This window comes from Hemitrygon akajei, chromosome 31 (genome assembly GCF_048418815.1).
Source record: "Hemitrygon akajei chromosome 31, sHemAka1.3, whole genome shotgun sequence".
In the NCBI taxonomy this organism is placed as follows: domain Eukaryota; kingdom Metazoa; phylum Chordata; class Chondrichthyes; order Myliobatiformes; family Dasyatidae; genus Hemitrygon; species Hemitrygon akajei.
The window spans coordinates 6,135,517-6,151,653 of NC_133154.1; the positions used below are offsets into that span (position 1 = coordinate 6,135,517).

A 16,137-nucleotide genomic window follows, 5' to 3' on the forward strand; every position below is an offset into this window, starting at 1 on the left:
GGGAAGTGATAGGCAGGTGAGGAAAAGAGAAGGGGTAGGGGGTAATAAGGTAATCTCCTGCCTTCTCCCCATATCTCCTCATTCCCCGACTAATCACAAATCTATCAACCTCTGCCTTTTATCTACCCAATGACTTGGCCTCCACAGCCGCCTGCATCACCAAATTCCACAGATTAACCACTCTGTAGCTAAAGATATTCCTTCTCAACTCCGTTCTAAAAGTATGCCTCTCTGTTCTGCAGCTGTGTCCACTGGTCTTAGATTCCCCCACCATTGGAAACATCCTCTTCACATCCACTCCAACAAGGCCTTTCAACATTGAATAGGCTTCAATGAGGTTCCACCCTCATTCTTCCGAGTTACATCGAGTTTAGGCCCAGAGCCACCAAACACTCCTCATATGATAAGTCTTTCAACCCTGAACATCAGAGATGCCTATGGCAACACATTCAATTTCTTCATGCAATGTATAGAGTATTGTTGCACCCAGTCTCAGTGAAATTATTATCCACTCACAAGTGGTGCATCTCCTACCCATGACTTGTTTTCCCTCCAGACAGAAGGAAAAGAAAATGTCATTGCCTTGTGTGGGACATGAGCTCCCAGGGCCAACAAAGTGTGCCAAGTCTCCTTCAATGGAGAAAATTAATGAATCAGCTGGATTTATGGTTTCAGCTGCTTTAACAATCTAGTTGCTATGGAAACCTTTCAATCACCATCTACTACACTATCAGTCTAATTCCTTAATCATTACATAACTACGCTCAGTGGCCACTTCATTAGGTACTTCTATACTCATTAATGCAAATATCTAATCAGTCATTCATATAGCAGCAACTCAATGCATAAAAGCATGCTGACGTGGTCAAGAGGTTCAGTTGTTGTTCAGGCCAAACATCAAAATGGGGAAGAAATGTGATCTGAGTGACTTTGACTATGGAATGATTGCTGGTGCCAGACGGGATGGTTTGAGTATCTCAGAAACTGCTGATCTCCTGGGATTTTCATGCAGAACAGTCTCTACAAAAAAAATCCAGTGTGTCCAAAGAATTCTGTGGGGAAAAATGCCTTGTTAATGAGAGCGGTCAGAGGAGAACGGCCAGATTGTTTGAAGCGGACAGGAAGGTGGCATTAACTCAAGGAGCCATGAGTAACCAAAGCGGTGTGCTGAAGAGCATCGTTGAATGCACAACACGTTGAACCTTGAAGTGGATGAGCTACAGGAGCTGAAGACCACATCGAGTTCCAGTCCTGCACTTAATAAGGTGGCCACCGAGTGCATATTCTTTGACTGAGCTGTATGAGTCCACTTTAGGTCTTAGATAGAAATACTTATCACTGCCTTCTTGTGATTGGAGGGCACCTGGACAATTGGAAGCTCTATTCGAAGGTAGGCTCGATGCTGGCCACATTCTGTCTACAACCTACCCACAAAGTACACTGCAGATGCTGTGGTCAAATCAACACGTAAAAAAGCTGGATGAACTCAGCAGGGCGGGCAGCATCCGTTGAAAGGAGCAGTCAACGTTTCGGGCGAAGGGTCTCAGCCCAAAACGTTGACTGCTCCTTTCAGCGGATGCTGCCCGACCTGCTGAGTTCATCCAGCTTTTGTACATGTTGATACAACCTACCCACTATTCGTGACACAGTCAGTGGGGCCAGACTTGGCCAATGGGTGCCAGCCAATAGCAAGTGTAAATCTAGACAGTGTAAGAGTGCAAAGTTAGAGAAATAAAAACCGAAAATGCAAGGAGAAGTCAACAAGTAAGGCAGCATCTGTGGAAAGAAAGAGAATTAAATCTTCAGGTCAATTATCTCTTATCAAAAAATAATCAGTGCCCCAATCCTGAGCAGTAGTCATGTTAGTCAATTGGTTAATTCCTATTCAGCTTTTCTCTCTCCTGCTGCAGATATTCAGAGTTGTGGAAAGAATCTATGGAAAGGAATAGAGAGTCAACGTTCCAGGTCCAAACTCTTCATCAGGACTGGTGAAGGGTCTTGGTACAAAATGTTGACCTGTTATTCCTTTCCATAGGTGCTGCCTGACTTGCTGAGTTCCTCCAGCGTCTTGTGTGTGTTCCACTGTATTCCTTCAGCTTTTGTTCCTAATTTCCAATCTCTTAAACTTTGATCATGTTTCAATCACCGATCAAAACCTTACAGTCAAGAGGATATCATGGAGCCCACTAAATCTGTCAACCATGGACCAGATATTTGATCTGAGTTTTCAACACCCTTAAATGTCCCTAGCACTTGTGAATACTTCAATTCACCCAAGACTTTCCTTTCCATCACACCCGAGACCTTCCCTGACTTCCCTCCTAAGCCCAAGTCCCAATCAACTTACTCACAGCTCATGGTGTTTATTTCAAATGAAGCTAGGGGGTTAATTGTCCCTGGCATGGTGTTGTTAGAAGTACCCCAGTCAGAGTAAAGGGGCAACAAACAGAATGATGGAGGAACTCAGCAGATCAGGCAGAATCTGTGGGAGGGAATGAAAAGTTGATACTTTGAGGAAGGGTCCTGACCCTAGACATCGATTGTTCATTTCCCTCCGTAGATACTGTCTGACCCACTGAGTTCCTCCAGCATTTTGCATGTGCTACTCTGGACATCCAGCATCTGCAGTTTTTCCAGGATTTCGGGCTACTAACAAGCGTAATAAGGCAAAGTGGAAAGCAACACAAACTCAGTGCACTCAGCTAAATGGATACATTGTACAGAGGTTTCTGGCATCGGTGTTTTAACTCTGAACCCTTATAACAACGAATTATAGTACAAGGAGCTTGCCTACACATTGGCAACATAACAGACGCTGGCGAGAAAGGAGACCCAAAATAATGAAATCACAGGGGTGTGTTTCTCAAAGGAAAGATCTCAATAATGATTATTATATTAGTAACAATTGGTTGTGTTATATTACTTGCAGAAAACTTTTTTGCTACTTAGTTGAATGTGATGTAATTTTAAGAAATCTTCTCTTAATTATACCAGAGCCCACAGTACTATGCCAGCTACAAATATTACCTGTAGAATTGTTTTCTTTTTTACATGAAAGTGTCCAGTAACTCTTTGAACAAACTTCCTTTCTATTGGCTATCTTTCCACTCTAATGTTGTAATTCTTCGAAAGGTTACACCATCCACAGATAAACGGCTAATCCTGTTTTGTCGGTCACTCAAAGGATAACTACTGTTCTCCTCTTATCTCACATTTCAAAAGCCAGTAAAGACTGATGAGCTTTGGAAGTCTTCTGCTGGTCAAAGTCAGTGATGGATTTATTTTGCTCCACCCTTAAATCCTTTGAAGCCATCTCACCAAATGTTAATGAGTGGCGTGTTCCAAACTGTGGATGCTAGGAATTCAAGGCAACTTGTCTGGTGTCCATCACCATCCAATCTGAATTGTGGACTACCCATCTTATAGAAATGCAGGGAACTATGGAGCAGGAAAGCAGGTGAAGCAATCAGTTCATCTGTCATGTTTGTGAAAGAATACTGAAGGAATTTATCTATTCTTCTGGGCTCTGTGTCTATGAAACTCAACAGGACTGATCCCATGGCTTCTCACCCATGAACTCGCCAATGCAGTTGCTAGGAAACCATTGACCTCTCTTGGCTAACAAAAAAACTGAGAAGACATTAATGCCTTCACTTTGGATTCCATTTCCAGTCTTTGGCCTGTGGGACTCCCTTTCTCACTCTGCCTTCTTTTCTGAATCTACAGGCTACTGAGGATTCGCAGTTGGCTGGCATTCGAACCGCTACTGCTTCCTCTTCCAGTGATAATCTCAGTATGTCTCTGGATCTGGCGCCATGGTAGTACAATGCTATTACTCTCGAGGTGTCAGAGTCCGGAGTTCAATCCCAGAGTAAGGAGCCTCCGGTACGTTCTCCCCGTGGAATGGATGAGTTTCCTCTGGGTGCTCCGGTTTCCTCCCAACAGTCTGAAGACGTGCCAGTTAGTAGGTTAATTGGTCATTGTAAATTTTCCTAAATGGGGGTTGCGGGTTGATGCAGCTCAACAGACCGGAAAGGCCCATTCTGCGCCAAATCTCTAAATAAATAAAGCAAAATCTTCCTAAAATGAACAGAAACTTTGTTTTTTAAACCAAGACTGGGTAAATGCACCAGTCAGCCATAACCAGCAATCTCCTCTCCCTAACACTGCAGCAATCAATGGGAACTTGTTTCTAGTCAAAGATAGATAAATGCCACCCTTCAACCATAACCAGCAGTCCCTCTTCCCTAACACCGCAGAAATCAATGTATCAAAATCTATTGATGCTACTGCAGTCAATTTATTGAAAACTTTTGTTATATGCAGCTACCTTTTGAAGTTTGAAAAGCACTCATCCAATGATTATGACAAGCTGTTGTCTATAATTATTGGGCTATCACATACTATTCCCTTCTGGATAAAACCAAGGACCAGCTAATTCACCGTGAAACTGAGTCAGTACTTACAGAGTCATGGAGCACTACAGCACAGAAATAGATCCTTCAGCCCATTTAGTCTGTGCCAAACTGTTTCTGCCTAGCCCCATGGGCCTGCATTTGGACCATAGCCCTTCTTACTCCTCCCATCTAGTCCGTGCCAAACTATTATTCTGCTAAGTTGCATGGACCATTGACCTCCATATCCCTCCCACGCACGTACTTGTCCAAACGGCTTTTAAATATTGAAATTGAACCTGTGTCCACCAGTGCCACTGGCAGCTGATTCCACATTCACACTACTAAGTTTCCCCTTAGGTTTCCCTTAAGTATTTCACCTTTCACCTTTGACCCATGGCCTCCCCCAACTTTAGTGGAAAAAACCTGCTTGCTTTAACCATATCCGTACTGCTCATAATTTTGTGTCTATCAAATCCCCTCTCATTCCATTACAATCCTGGGACAAACATCCTAACCTCTTCAACCTTTCCCTTTAACTTGCTCAGTTAGCAGGTGTCTTTGGCCAAATGCAAGCAGCTTGTTCTCTGATTGGTTCTGTTGTCAACTGGCAAAGGGCCTCTATGAGCTCTAAGTGGTGAGGAGGTTGTCTATAGGCTCAGAAGGATCATACAGCCAACATCCTGCTAGGTGCAAACCCCTGTTAAAGTTACACACAGAAAATCCCAGAGGAACTCAGTAGGTCATGCAGAATCTATGGAAGTGAATAGATAGTCCACTTGTTGGGTGTCTTCAGGACGTGTTAAAGTACTAAAGTAAGATAAAAATATTTAACGAAGGATAACATTTTGCCCAATCATTCAGCAGTGATGGTAGATTGGTCGATTCTTTTGAAGTTTGTATATTATTTGTGTTTAACATCTTTGCGTTTAAATTTTTAAAAGATTAAACACAGACTTGCATTCCTGTTTATAAAGTGCAAGCGGAATATATTTAAAAATGGAGGCACGCTTGGACTTAACGGCTTCTATGGGGCCAACCAAAGATGTGCTATTTTATATGTGCTGCGTGTGACTGTCAGTACTGTGTTTTGCACTTTGGCCCTGGAGGAATGCTGTTTCATTTGGCTGTAGTAATGTATGGTTGAGTGACAATTAAACTTAAACTAAAGAACAAAAAAGCATCTGGCACTAGATGATGCCAAGTAAAGGCCAGGAAATAAAATTTCAGCATGACCAGAGACTCCCCCCACAGTGCACAAACACAAAGGAACACACACAAAATGCTGGGCAACATCCTGGTGAATCTTTTCTGTACCCTCTCTAGCTTAATGACATCTTTCCTATAGTGCAGCAACCTGAACGAAGCCCTGTGACATATTCTGACACACAAATTCCTCAACTCCCCTTTCACCTTTTTTCTTTTAACCACAAACAGAAGCCAGGGGTAGTCTGCAGAAGCCACTTCTTCTACCAGTCCACCTTTGGGATGTGGGAGGAAACGTGAGCACCTAGGGAGTCACGGGAACAACGTGCAAACTCTACGCGGTCTGGATTGAACAGTGAGGCAGTAGAGTCCTGATGAAGGGTCTCATTTGAAACACTGAACTGTTTAGCCTTTTTCATAGACACTGCCTGACCTGCTGAGTTCCTCCAGAATTTTGTGCGTGTTGCTCCAGATTTCCAGCATCTGCAGATCTTCTCGTGTTAGCGTACAAACACTAAACCAAGGACTATTGATCTCACAATCTACCTGACCACGGCCTTGGACCTTATTGTCTACCTGCACTGCACTTTCTTTGTAACAGTGCATTCTGCATTCTGTTATTGCTTTACCTTGTTCTACCTCAATCCATTGTGTAATGATCTGATCTGTATGAGAAGTATCCAAGACAGGTTTTTCATTGTAACAGGTAGAGGTCTCTGACTGGTTTCCAGAAGTCTAGAGGACTTTACAATCAACATAAGAATGATGTGGGCTACAGATGAGCCCAGGTCAAAGCTTCATCCCAATTTTTATCATTTCTTCAATGGCCTAAAATCCTATACAGTGGATTCCAGTTAACTGGGCCATCAATTAATCGGCTAAGGTGCTTATTTGGGACAGCTATTAAACAGCAAAAACCAATCGAGAAAACTGCCAGGACTCTCATCGTTTATTTGGGATACAATGCCGCCTAATTGGGGCACCTGACTCTTGCTGAACTGGTTCTCACTAGCCTCAGTCGTGCACGCTTGTGTAATGGCAGCTAGACACTACACCGAGCCAAGAGCAAACAGTTTTAAAATAACGTCAGTTGCGTGTGATTGTGTTCAAAAAGCAGTGGTCTTTGTGACTGATAGTTGGCGAGAAGTAAGCAGTAAGGCAATTCAGAACTGTTTTGCTCGAGCAGTGAGGCTTGGAGATGCCAGCAACAGCCGGGAGTGAAAATGAAACGATTTCACAACCTCAACGAGTTAGGAAAAAAGAAGAATTTGAAGGTATCGGCAATCATCTTGAATGTGACAATGAAAATGAAGAATTGGAGGATGCAACCATTGATAGCATTCTATGAAGATTGTCCAATATCTACACTCAGTGTCTGTGCTGATTTTGTTCAGCACTGGATGAATTCCTCTGTCGATAACTATTAGGAACTAATACACACTTTAATAGCACTGCAGTACTATTGGCAGTGTTCTAATTTGTTCTGTATTTCATTTAAATGCACAATTTGTCTTTTTTTATACTTTTTAAACTATTTCCAGGAAACTTCGGCTAATTGGGGAAGCCATTTAATTGAGGCCTGATAAACCAAATCGACTGGTTTACACTCAGATGAGTGCCACAGTTGGCAGTGACACAACACCCACAACCAAGGGAAAGACATGCATCAGCTGATGGCGGCTGCCACGCAGTTTCGGTGTCTCATCGGGGTGCCCTGTTCTGGGGGGGGGGAGGTAAATGGGGGAGACGGCTCAAGGTCGCTCCCCCCATTTGTTACTGGTGTCACTGCTGTGTCGTCAGCACTGTCACACGCTGTTAAATTCCTGATCAGAAACGCTAGGCTATAGTGCAATATCGCGTCATCGTTTCATTGCAATGAAGTTACTCAGGATGAGGCACTGCAGCGGTGAGATGACATTCCAGACCCGGAGAGTGGAAGGAGGCCACTTGCATGCTGATAGCTAGCAGCATTCCTTCATGGAATGACCAGCAGATACAAGGCAAGTAGAAATTGTGCGTAATTCAATGGTAGACACTTCATTGGGAAATAACTGAGTCACCAGAAGACACAGGAGCAGAATTAGGCCATTCGGCCCATCTGCTCCATCATTCCACCATGGCTGATTTACTATCCCTCTCAACCCCATTCTCACACTTTCTCCCCATAACCTTTGATTCCCTTGCTAATCAAGAACCTATCAACCTCCACTTTAAATATACCCAGAGACTTGGCCTCCACAGCCGTCTGTGGCAATGAATTCCACAGATTCACCACCAAAAGAAATTCTTCCTCATCTTTGTTCTAAAGGGACGTCCTTGTATTCTGAGTCTGTGCCCTTGGGTCCTAGACTCTCCCTACCGTAGGAAACATAATCTCCACATCCACTCTACCCAGGCCTTTCAAGAGTTGGTAGGTTTCAATGCGATACCACCCTCATTCTTCTAAATTCCAGTGAGTACAGCCCCACTTCAAACCTTCCTTATGCATTAACCCTTTCATTCCCAGACCTTCACCTGGCACAGTGCTTTCCCTGGTGTTGCCAGGAAATGTCCGGACTTGGGAGTAAGGATCAGGACTGAAATCATAACTAAATCTTGTAGCACAAACCCCTGCATTTAATAGTTGCCTAACTTAGACAAACCGCTTCACAAGTCTGCTGGGACTTCAAGACCAGCGGTTGCTTCAAAACTTAATATCACCGTCACCGCGGTGCCCGAGATTTTTAATCGAGTCCCATCAACATCACTGCACACTGTCGTCATGGAGTCGCTCGCGCACGTGCATGAACGCACTTACACACGCACACACACACACACACACACACACACACGTACACAAGCGCGCGCGCACATACTCACGCACGCACTCACGCAAGCGCGCATCTATACACGCTCAAGCACGTACATCTGTGAGCGGGCGTGCGAGGACGCACACGAGCCACAGGTGGAAACGGTCACGGTGCGTGCCCGCGCACACCCACACGCCAACGCACACCTCGGCGCACATTCACGCCGTCGTTCCAGGATTAATCGCTGCAACCCGTCTCCACGTCTGCGATAAATTCTGCAGCTGAGGGTTTACCAGAACCCTCGCGAGACATTCAGAATGAAGCCAAAAAGGGTCTTCGGTGGTGAGTGGGTTGAAACAGGTTTTAAACTGTACAGTACGGGCACTGATATGAATATGTACTCTATTAATAATGAATATCCCTACACAAAGATGCATCACCCGATGTAACGATACAGCTGACATGCAGTTAGAATTTTGCCATATTGTATTGGACCAGACTTAATGTTCATCATGGGTTCCAATTCGCCGCCATAATGACGCTGCTGAGAAACAAAGACCATTTGATATTTTGCAATGAAGACCAAAAACGTAAAAAGTAGAAAAGAGCCGCCGATCCTGAGCTCCGGCGGGCAGGCCAGAGCAGGAGGTCCCCAACAGTGCAAAGCCTCAGACATCCGACTCGATGCTGGACAGTTTCTCGTACACGTGTCCGTTGCTGGAGCCATTAAAGGGCCGGGCAGTCTTATTGTTGGCCATGCACACTGCTGTCTGGCCGCCCAGGCACACGTCCTTGGCGAAGCGGGTGCCCAGCACGGCTGAGGCTGGGGCCCGGCCTTTGGAAGCGGCCGGGTGCTTGAAGTGCAGCTTGGCGCCGTGCAGCAGGCACTGGTCGTCGCCGAAGGTGGGCACGAAGGGGTTCTGGGTGACGCGGTCGGGGTAGAGGGACTTGCTGAGCGGGTAACGGCTCAGGCTGCGGTGCTCGGGCGCCGGCGCCTTGCCACCGAACGGGGCCTCGGTCGTCGTCTCGAACATGTGGGCGTAGGGGCTGCCCTCGGGGAAGCGGTCCTTCTCCTTCAGGCTCACGCTGCGGGGCGCCACCGCCACGCTCTCCTCCTTCTGCAGGTCGACGAAGGTGTCGTACGAGTGCTGCCGCCGCAGCTTGTTGCGGCCCCGCCTCGCCAGCTTGGCCGAGTCGCTGGGGCTCTGGTACTTGGACAGGCCGCTGCCCAAGTGCTCGGCCTCCTGCAGCGAGTTGTCCTCGCTGATGTCGTACAGCGTGGCCGCCTTCTTGCAGGCCTCGCACCAGTGGCAGGCGCCCCTGCCCGCCCCCTGCCCGCCGTAGTTGTGCAGCTTGGCCGGGCAGTTACGGCAGTAGACCTCATTCTGCTGCCCGCCCCAATCCGCCTTGTCCCACAGGCCGGCCGGGGGCTGGACGGGCCCGGGCCCGAAATCAGCCAGGTGCAGGTGGTGGGGCCTGGCTAGCCGCTGCACCTCGTGCTTGGCGAAGTCGTCGTCACCACCGCCCCCGCCGACCCCTCCCCCACCGCCTCCTCCGCCTCCGCCCTGGTACAACTCGGTCAGGTCGACGTGCTGCCAGCGGGGCTGGCTTTCCTTGGCGCAGTGGAACTGGTCGTGGTAGAGGTCGCGCAACTTGTCCTTGTTGAAGAAGCGGCCCTTGCGGTCGGCTGTGTGCGCCCGGCGCCGGTAGGCCAGCTCGATCTCGTCGTACTCCTTGCGGGACTTGGCGGAGGCCGGCCGCTTCTTCAGGCTGTCCTTGTACTGCTTGCGCCGCTTGGTGTTGCCGATGTTGCCGTAGGTGACCGTGTGGGTGGAGATGTCTGAGACATCGGAGCGGATCAGGTCGTCGTGGGGGTAGCGGTCGTTCTTGAACCACTTGTGGTTCTCGTAGCTGTCGCTGAGGTGGCCCTGGGTGTGCTTCAGGGGCAGACCGATCTCAAAGGGTTTCCTGGGCAGTGTCCTGCCCTGAGTGCCAAACATGGCGTTGTCGCACTCGTAGGGGATGTCCAGGGAGCTGGTGCTGGCGATGCTGTGTGGCCGGTGGTGGTGGTAGTGGTCTTGATAGATGCTGTTGGTGTCCTTCGCGTGGAGGTTCCCGAATGTCCTCTCCACTTCGCTGATGTAGTCGCTGAACAGGTTGTCGTCGGGCTGGTAGGACTTGCAGTCCGAGTGGGTGAAGCTCCTCCGGTGCTCGGACACGTCGAAGACAGACGGGTCGTGGCCGATGTAGTCCAGCGCGCTCTGGGGCGAGCCGAAGTGCGTGCCGTTGACCCCGGTGAGGTTGGCCATGCTCTTGGCTGTCCTCAGGAGCCGCATGATGTTGGAATGGGTGTCGTTCACCGTGGCAGTGGGAGAGTCGATGCACGACTGCTTATCCTCGATCGGCACGCCATGAATGCAGCTGTATATACCCTGGAACGAGAGCAGGAGAACAAGGGCAGAGTTAGGGCAAGGTTCTGCACACTGTGGCCTTCAACAAAGTCCACCTGAAGTGGTTCTACAACGTAACAATCACGTAGAATTGCAGGAAGCATTGCACCAGAATCTCCCTCCCCAATATTTGAGCTTCTTATCAAGTCAAGTCAAGTCAACTTTTATTGTCATTTCGACCATAACTGCTGGTACAGTGCATAGTAAAAATGAGACAACGTTTTTCAGGACCATGGTGTTACATGACACAGTACAAAAAACTAGATTGAACTACGTAATAAAAAAAAACACAGAGAAAGCTACACTAGACTACAGACCTACACTGGACTGCATAAAGTGCACAAAGAACAGTGCAGGCATTACAATAAATAATAAACAGGACAATAGGGCAAGGTGTCAGTCCAGGCTTCGGATATTGAGGAGTCTGATAGCTTGGGGGAAGAAACTTACATAGTCTGGTCGTGAGAGCCCGAATGCTTCCATGCCTTTTCCCAGACAGCAGGAGGGAGAAGAGATTGTATGAGGGGTGCGTGGGGACCTTCATAATGCTGTTTCCTTTGCGGATGCAGCATGTAGTGTAAATGTCGTGATGGCAAGAAAGGATGTGTTTACATTGGTGGGAGTTCGAAAGAGGTTCACAAAAATGATTCTGGGATCAAAAGACTTGTCACACGAGGAGGGTTTGATGGCTCCGGGTCTCTACTCACTGGAATTCCAAAGAATGGCGGGAGATCTCATTGAAATCCATCGAATGTTGTAAGTCCTCAAAAGTATAGATCTGGTGAGGATGTTTCCTATGGTGGGGGGAGTCTAATACCAGAGGACACAGCCTCAGAATAGAGGGATGTCCTTTCAGAACAGAGATGAAGAGGAATTTCTCTAGCCAGGGGGCGGTGAATCTGTGGAATTTGTTGCCACGTGGTTGTGGAGGCCAAGTCACTGGGTGTATTTAAGGCAGAGGTTGATAGGTTCTTGATTGGTCAGGGCATGAGATTGAGGCTGAGAGGGAAAATGGACCAGCCACGATGACATGGTGGAGCAGGCTCGATGGGCCAAATGGCCTAATTTTGCTCCTATATCTTATGGTCTCATGGTCTTATTTGCCCCATAAAGGCAGCTATGAAACCTACTCCACCTCCTGATATGAATCAATACAGGTTCCACTGGCTGGTGTTGGATGAATTTCCGAATGAGCTCCTTCCTCTGTCTATAAGACCATAAGACTTAGGAGCAAAATTAGGCCATTTAACCCATTGAGTCTGCTCCGCCATTCCAATATGCCTGATTTATTAACTCAACCCCATTCTCCTGCTTTCTCCCTGTAACCTCTGATTCCCCTAAATATGACCTAATGACTTGGCCTCCACAGCCATCTGTGGCGACGAATTCCACAGGTCCACCACCCCCAGTTAAAGAAGCTCCTCCTCGTCTCTAAGAGGATGTCCTTCTAGTGTGAGGCTGTGACCCCTGGTCCGCGACTCTCCCACTAGTGGAAACAGCCTCCACAGGTCCTGCCATTTCACATCTCTTCGAATGACCAAGTGGAGACGCTGCGAGGGAACCATGAGCAAAGAGTCCCAGATGGCTCGCAACTTCAAATGGCTAGGGGTGGGTGTGGGTGAGAGCGTGAAGCGTGGGAGACAAAGGAGGAGTGCTGCCATCTAGTCTTCTGAGAACTTACTTGCCCTTTAATAGAAGTGCAGACTAAACTATTTCTATTGCACCTCTCCAAATCTCGTACAGTTCCAAAATGATCTAAGGCACTAAAGTTCTGAAGGGATTGATGGTGTTATAAAATTTGAATGTAGCAGCTGGTTTTGTTACGCCAAGGTCCCACTGACATTAATGAGGTAATGACCAGGTCAGCTGTGGGAAATGGGCTCTTGCCCGGGCTGTTGAGCCCAGCCAAAACTGGCTGATCCTGGCACAAACCGGGTCTTCGTCCTGAACGGAGTTGTGTAAATGTGCAACCGAATGGTGCATTTATATCCTGCACCACCAGAGGGAGCCACATTCCAATACTTTCCACGCAAGATGCAATCGATTTAGAAATCTGCCTCCATAACGCCCTCCTTGAGGAGAAGGTACTGGGAGCCAGGAACTGATTCCCACTGGAATTGCAGCCAAGGCCAACCCCATTCGTGAGGATAAGTTAGCCAATCAGACCCAACAATTGGCTAACTACCATCAGGGAGGAAGTACAAGAGCATGAAGACCCACACATTAACATTTTAAGAACAGCATCTTCCCCTCTGCCACAAAATTTCTGAACAGTCTATGAACACTATGTCACTATTTCTCTTTTGCACTACTTTTTACATAATTTATAGTTTTTTATGCCTTGCCCAGTACTTCTGCCACAAAATATCAAAGTTCACAACACACATGTCAGTGATAATAAACTTGATTCTGATTCCAATTCATCAGGGACTGGTTACAAGGTGATGTCCAAGGGTCTAAACTCTATTTTCTCTACAGCAATGATAAGAGACATAGGTAGAATGGACAGCCACAGACTTTTTCCCAGGGTAGAAATAGCTAAAGCGAAAAGGCATAACTCTTAAAGTCTTTGGAGTAAAGTATGGGAAGGGTGCGTTAAAGGGAGTTTTTTTCACACAGAGAACGGTAGAGGCATGCAACGCATTGCCAGGGGTGGTGTAGAGGCAGATATATTAGGCGTTTTTAAGAGACACTTTGATAGGTACATTGATGAAAGGAAAATGGAGGGGTATGTGAGGAGTGGGTTAAAGGGTTGGCACAACATTGTGGGCTGAAGGGCCTGTACTGTGCTGTAGTGTTCTACATTCTAACACCTTATGTGGGTAGTTTCAGACATCAATATCATCGCAGGTGCAGAAAGCAGAGATGAAAAAGTTCAGCCTTACCCTGCTGACGGAGAACATGAGGCCTGGTTAAGTTTTAAGTTTTAAATTTTAACTTAAAGAGGGAAAGGTGTGGCCTTGCCCTGCTGATTGAGAACATGAGGCCTGGTTAAGTTTTAAGTTTTAAATTTTAATTTGAGTAGGGAAAGGTGTGGCCTTACCCTGCTGACGGAGAACAAGAGGCCGGGTTAAGTTGTAAGTTTTAATTTGAGGAGGGAAAGGTGTGGCCTTACCCTGCTGACGGAGAACAAGAGGCCGGGTTAAGTTGTAAGTTTTAATTTGAGGAGGGAAAGGTGTGGCCTTACCCTGCTGAACGAGAACAAGAGGCCGGGTTAAGTTGTAAGTTTTAATTTAAGGAGGGAAAGGTGTGGCCTTACCCTGCTGACGGAGAACAAGAGGCCAGGTTTGCCCGTACAGGTGCCGATGAAGCAATGTCGCAGCTGCCAGTAGAAGAGGTGCTCACAGATGAAGGTGAGCAGGCTCAGTGTCATGGCAGCTCCCAGCATGTAGAACACACCCGCCATGTTGTCGACGTCCAGCTGGCTGCTCATTACCTCGTTCTTCTCGTTGTGACAGATGCCAGTCAGCCAAAGGGCTTCCAGCTCCTCCATGTCTCCTGGAAGCACAGTGGGGGTGGGGGGGGGGTAATAAGACAGCAGGTCACTCAGAGCGCAGAGAGTTGACGATTAATGGTTGCTTTATACGTCACATGTTCATTGAAACATCAAAGCATACAGTTTGCGTCATAACAAATCAGTGAGGATTGTCGTGAGGGAAGCCCGCAAGTGATGCCATGATTCCAGGGCCCCACCCGCACAATTTACTCACCCTGACCCACACGCTTTTAGAATGGGGGATGAGCCTCAAAAGGTCACGGGGAGAAACTCCTTACAGGTAGTGGCGGGACTCTGATCTTACAGCTGGCGCACTGTAGAGCGATGGCGCTAACCCGCCACCCCACCCTGCCGTCCTAACAGCATCCATTGGAACGCCGGTGGGGGCGGGGGGGGGGGGCATGAAGCAGGTCATTCGGCATCTGCAGGGAACACAAGCGATGGTCGGCATGGTAACGTGGAGGTCAGCGCATGACCTTACAGCAGCGGCTGCGTGAGATCAGGGGATCGATTCCCGGGCGGTCTGTACACACGCCCTTCCCGTGACCGCGCGGGTTCCCTCCGAGAGCTCTGGTTTCCTCTCGCATTCTAAAGTGACGTGGATTAGGGTTCGTGAGGTGTCGGCCCGCTATGTTGGCGCCGGAAACGCAGTGACTACTGGGGGCAGCCGCCAGGCACAATCCTCGGCCTGTGTCGGCCTCTCACTGTATGTTTTGATATGCATGTGACCGTCTGATCCATCACACTGTAGATTATGTAACAATAAGGGGCTAATTTCATCATCTTGAAGTTAGGGTGCCTTTGGGGAAGTGACACTCTTTCATTGTATGTATCTGACAAATAGAGCAAATCTTTAACTGATGAACTAATAATCCTTGTGCACCCTGATGACAAAACCTTCCTTCCACTTAACCCACTTTTCAGACTCATTACCTAATTCAGCGCATGTGCCCAGTGCAGGATTATACTGGAAGCTCCGTGCGCGTCACACTGTCACCACGTCGCGGTGGAGAGGCCCGCGAGTTCCTGAGAACTCGTGAGCGACGCCGTCTGGGCTTTTGCCACCTGGTGCCTAGCTCCTGGGAGGGTCGCCCTTGGCGGTGAGGTCAAGTGGGGGGGGGGGGGGGGTGGTTCCAGACAAAGAGCGGTCCGACCAAGAGCTCAGTGGTGGAGCTAGTAGGAGATGATGCCACATCACAACGGCAGTGAAGATGGAAGAAGGCTGCAGCAGTGGTGGGTCCCCAGTCATCTCATCTTCCATGACACTGGACCCTGACCCCGATCTGTAAAGGTGGCTGCCCGTGCATCAGCCTCCTCCCCCCCACCCCCGTCAGTCACACAGAGAGCCATTCTCAATTAAGGGAATAAGGCTTAGGAGAATGTCAAACTCGACTCGAGTGATCACCAATGCTGCCAGTGGCTTGGCTGTAACACCAGCGATGTGGCAATGGTGCCTTTGGGTTCTACTGCTTTCCCGCTCGCCACACTCTACACTCAGTAACTTTATCAGGTACACCTGCTCGCTAATGCAAATATCTAAACAGCCAATCGTGAGGCAGCAACTCAACGTATAAAAGCATGCAGACATGGTCAAGAGGTTCCGTCCAAACTTCAGAATAGGGAAGAAATGTGATCTAAGTGACTTTTGACCGTGGAATGATTGCTGGTGCTTCAGAAACTAATGATCTCCTGGGGTTTTCACACACGACACTCCCTGGAGTTTACAGAGAATGGTGCGAGAAACAAAATAAAACATCCAGTGAGGGGCAGTACTGTAGGGGAAAACACCTCGTTAATGAGAG

At 47.9% G+C, this 16,137-nt stretch overlaps 1 protein-coding gene across 1 annotated transcript in view; it reads right to left on the reverse strand.

Moving 5' to 3' along the window:
- Nucleotides 1-1,596: 1,596 nt before the first annotated feature.
- Nucleotides 1,597-16,137, reverse strand: part of LOC140719369 (glutamate receptor ionotropic, NMDA 2B-like) — a 515,361-nt gene continuing 500,820 nt past the window's right edge. Inside the window, exons 14-15 of the mRNA XM_073033963.1 lie at nucleotides 14,099-14,337; nucleotides 1,597-10,821 (exon numbers count right to left, since the gene is read on the reverse strand). Of these exons, the coding sequence (XP_072890064.1) occupies nucleotides 9,058-10,821; nucleotides 14,099-14,337 (2,003 nt within the window). The 3' untranslated portion in view covers nucleotides 1,597-9,057. The remainder of the gene's footprint in view (nucleotides 10,822-14,098; nucleotides 14,338-16,137) is intronic.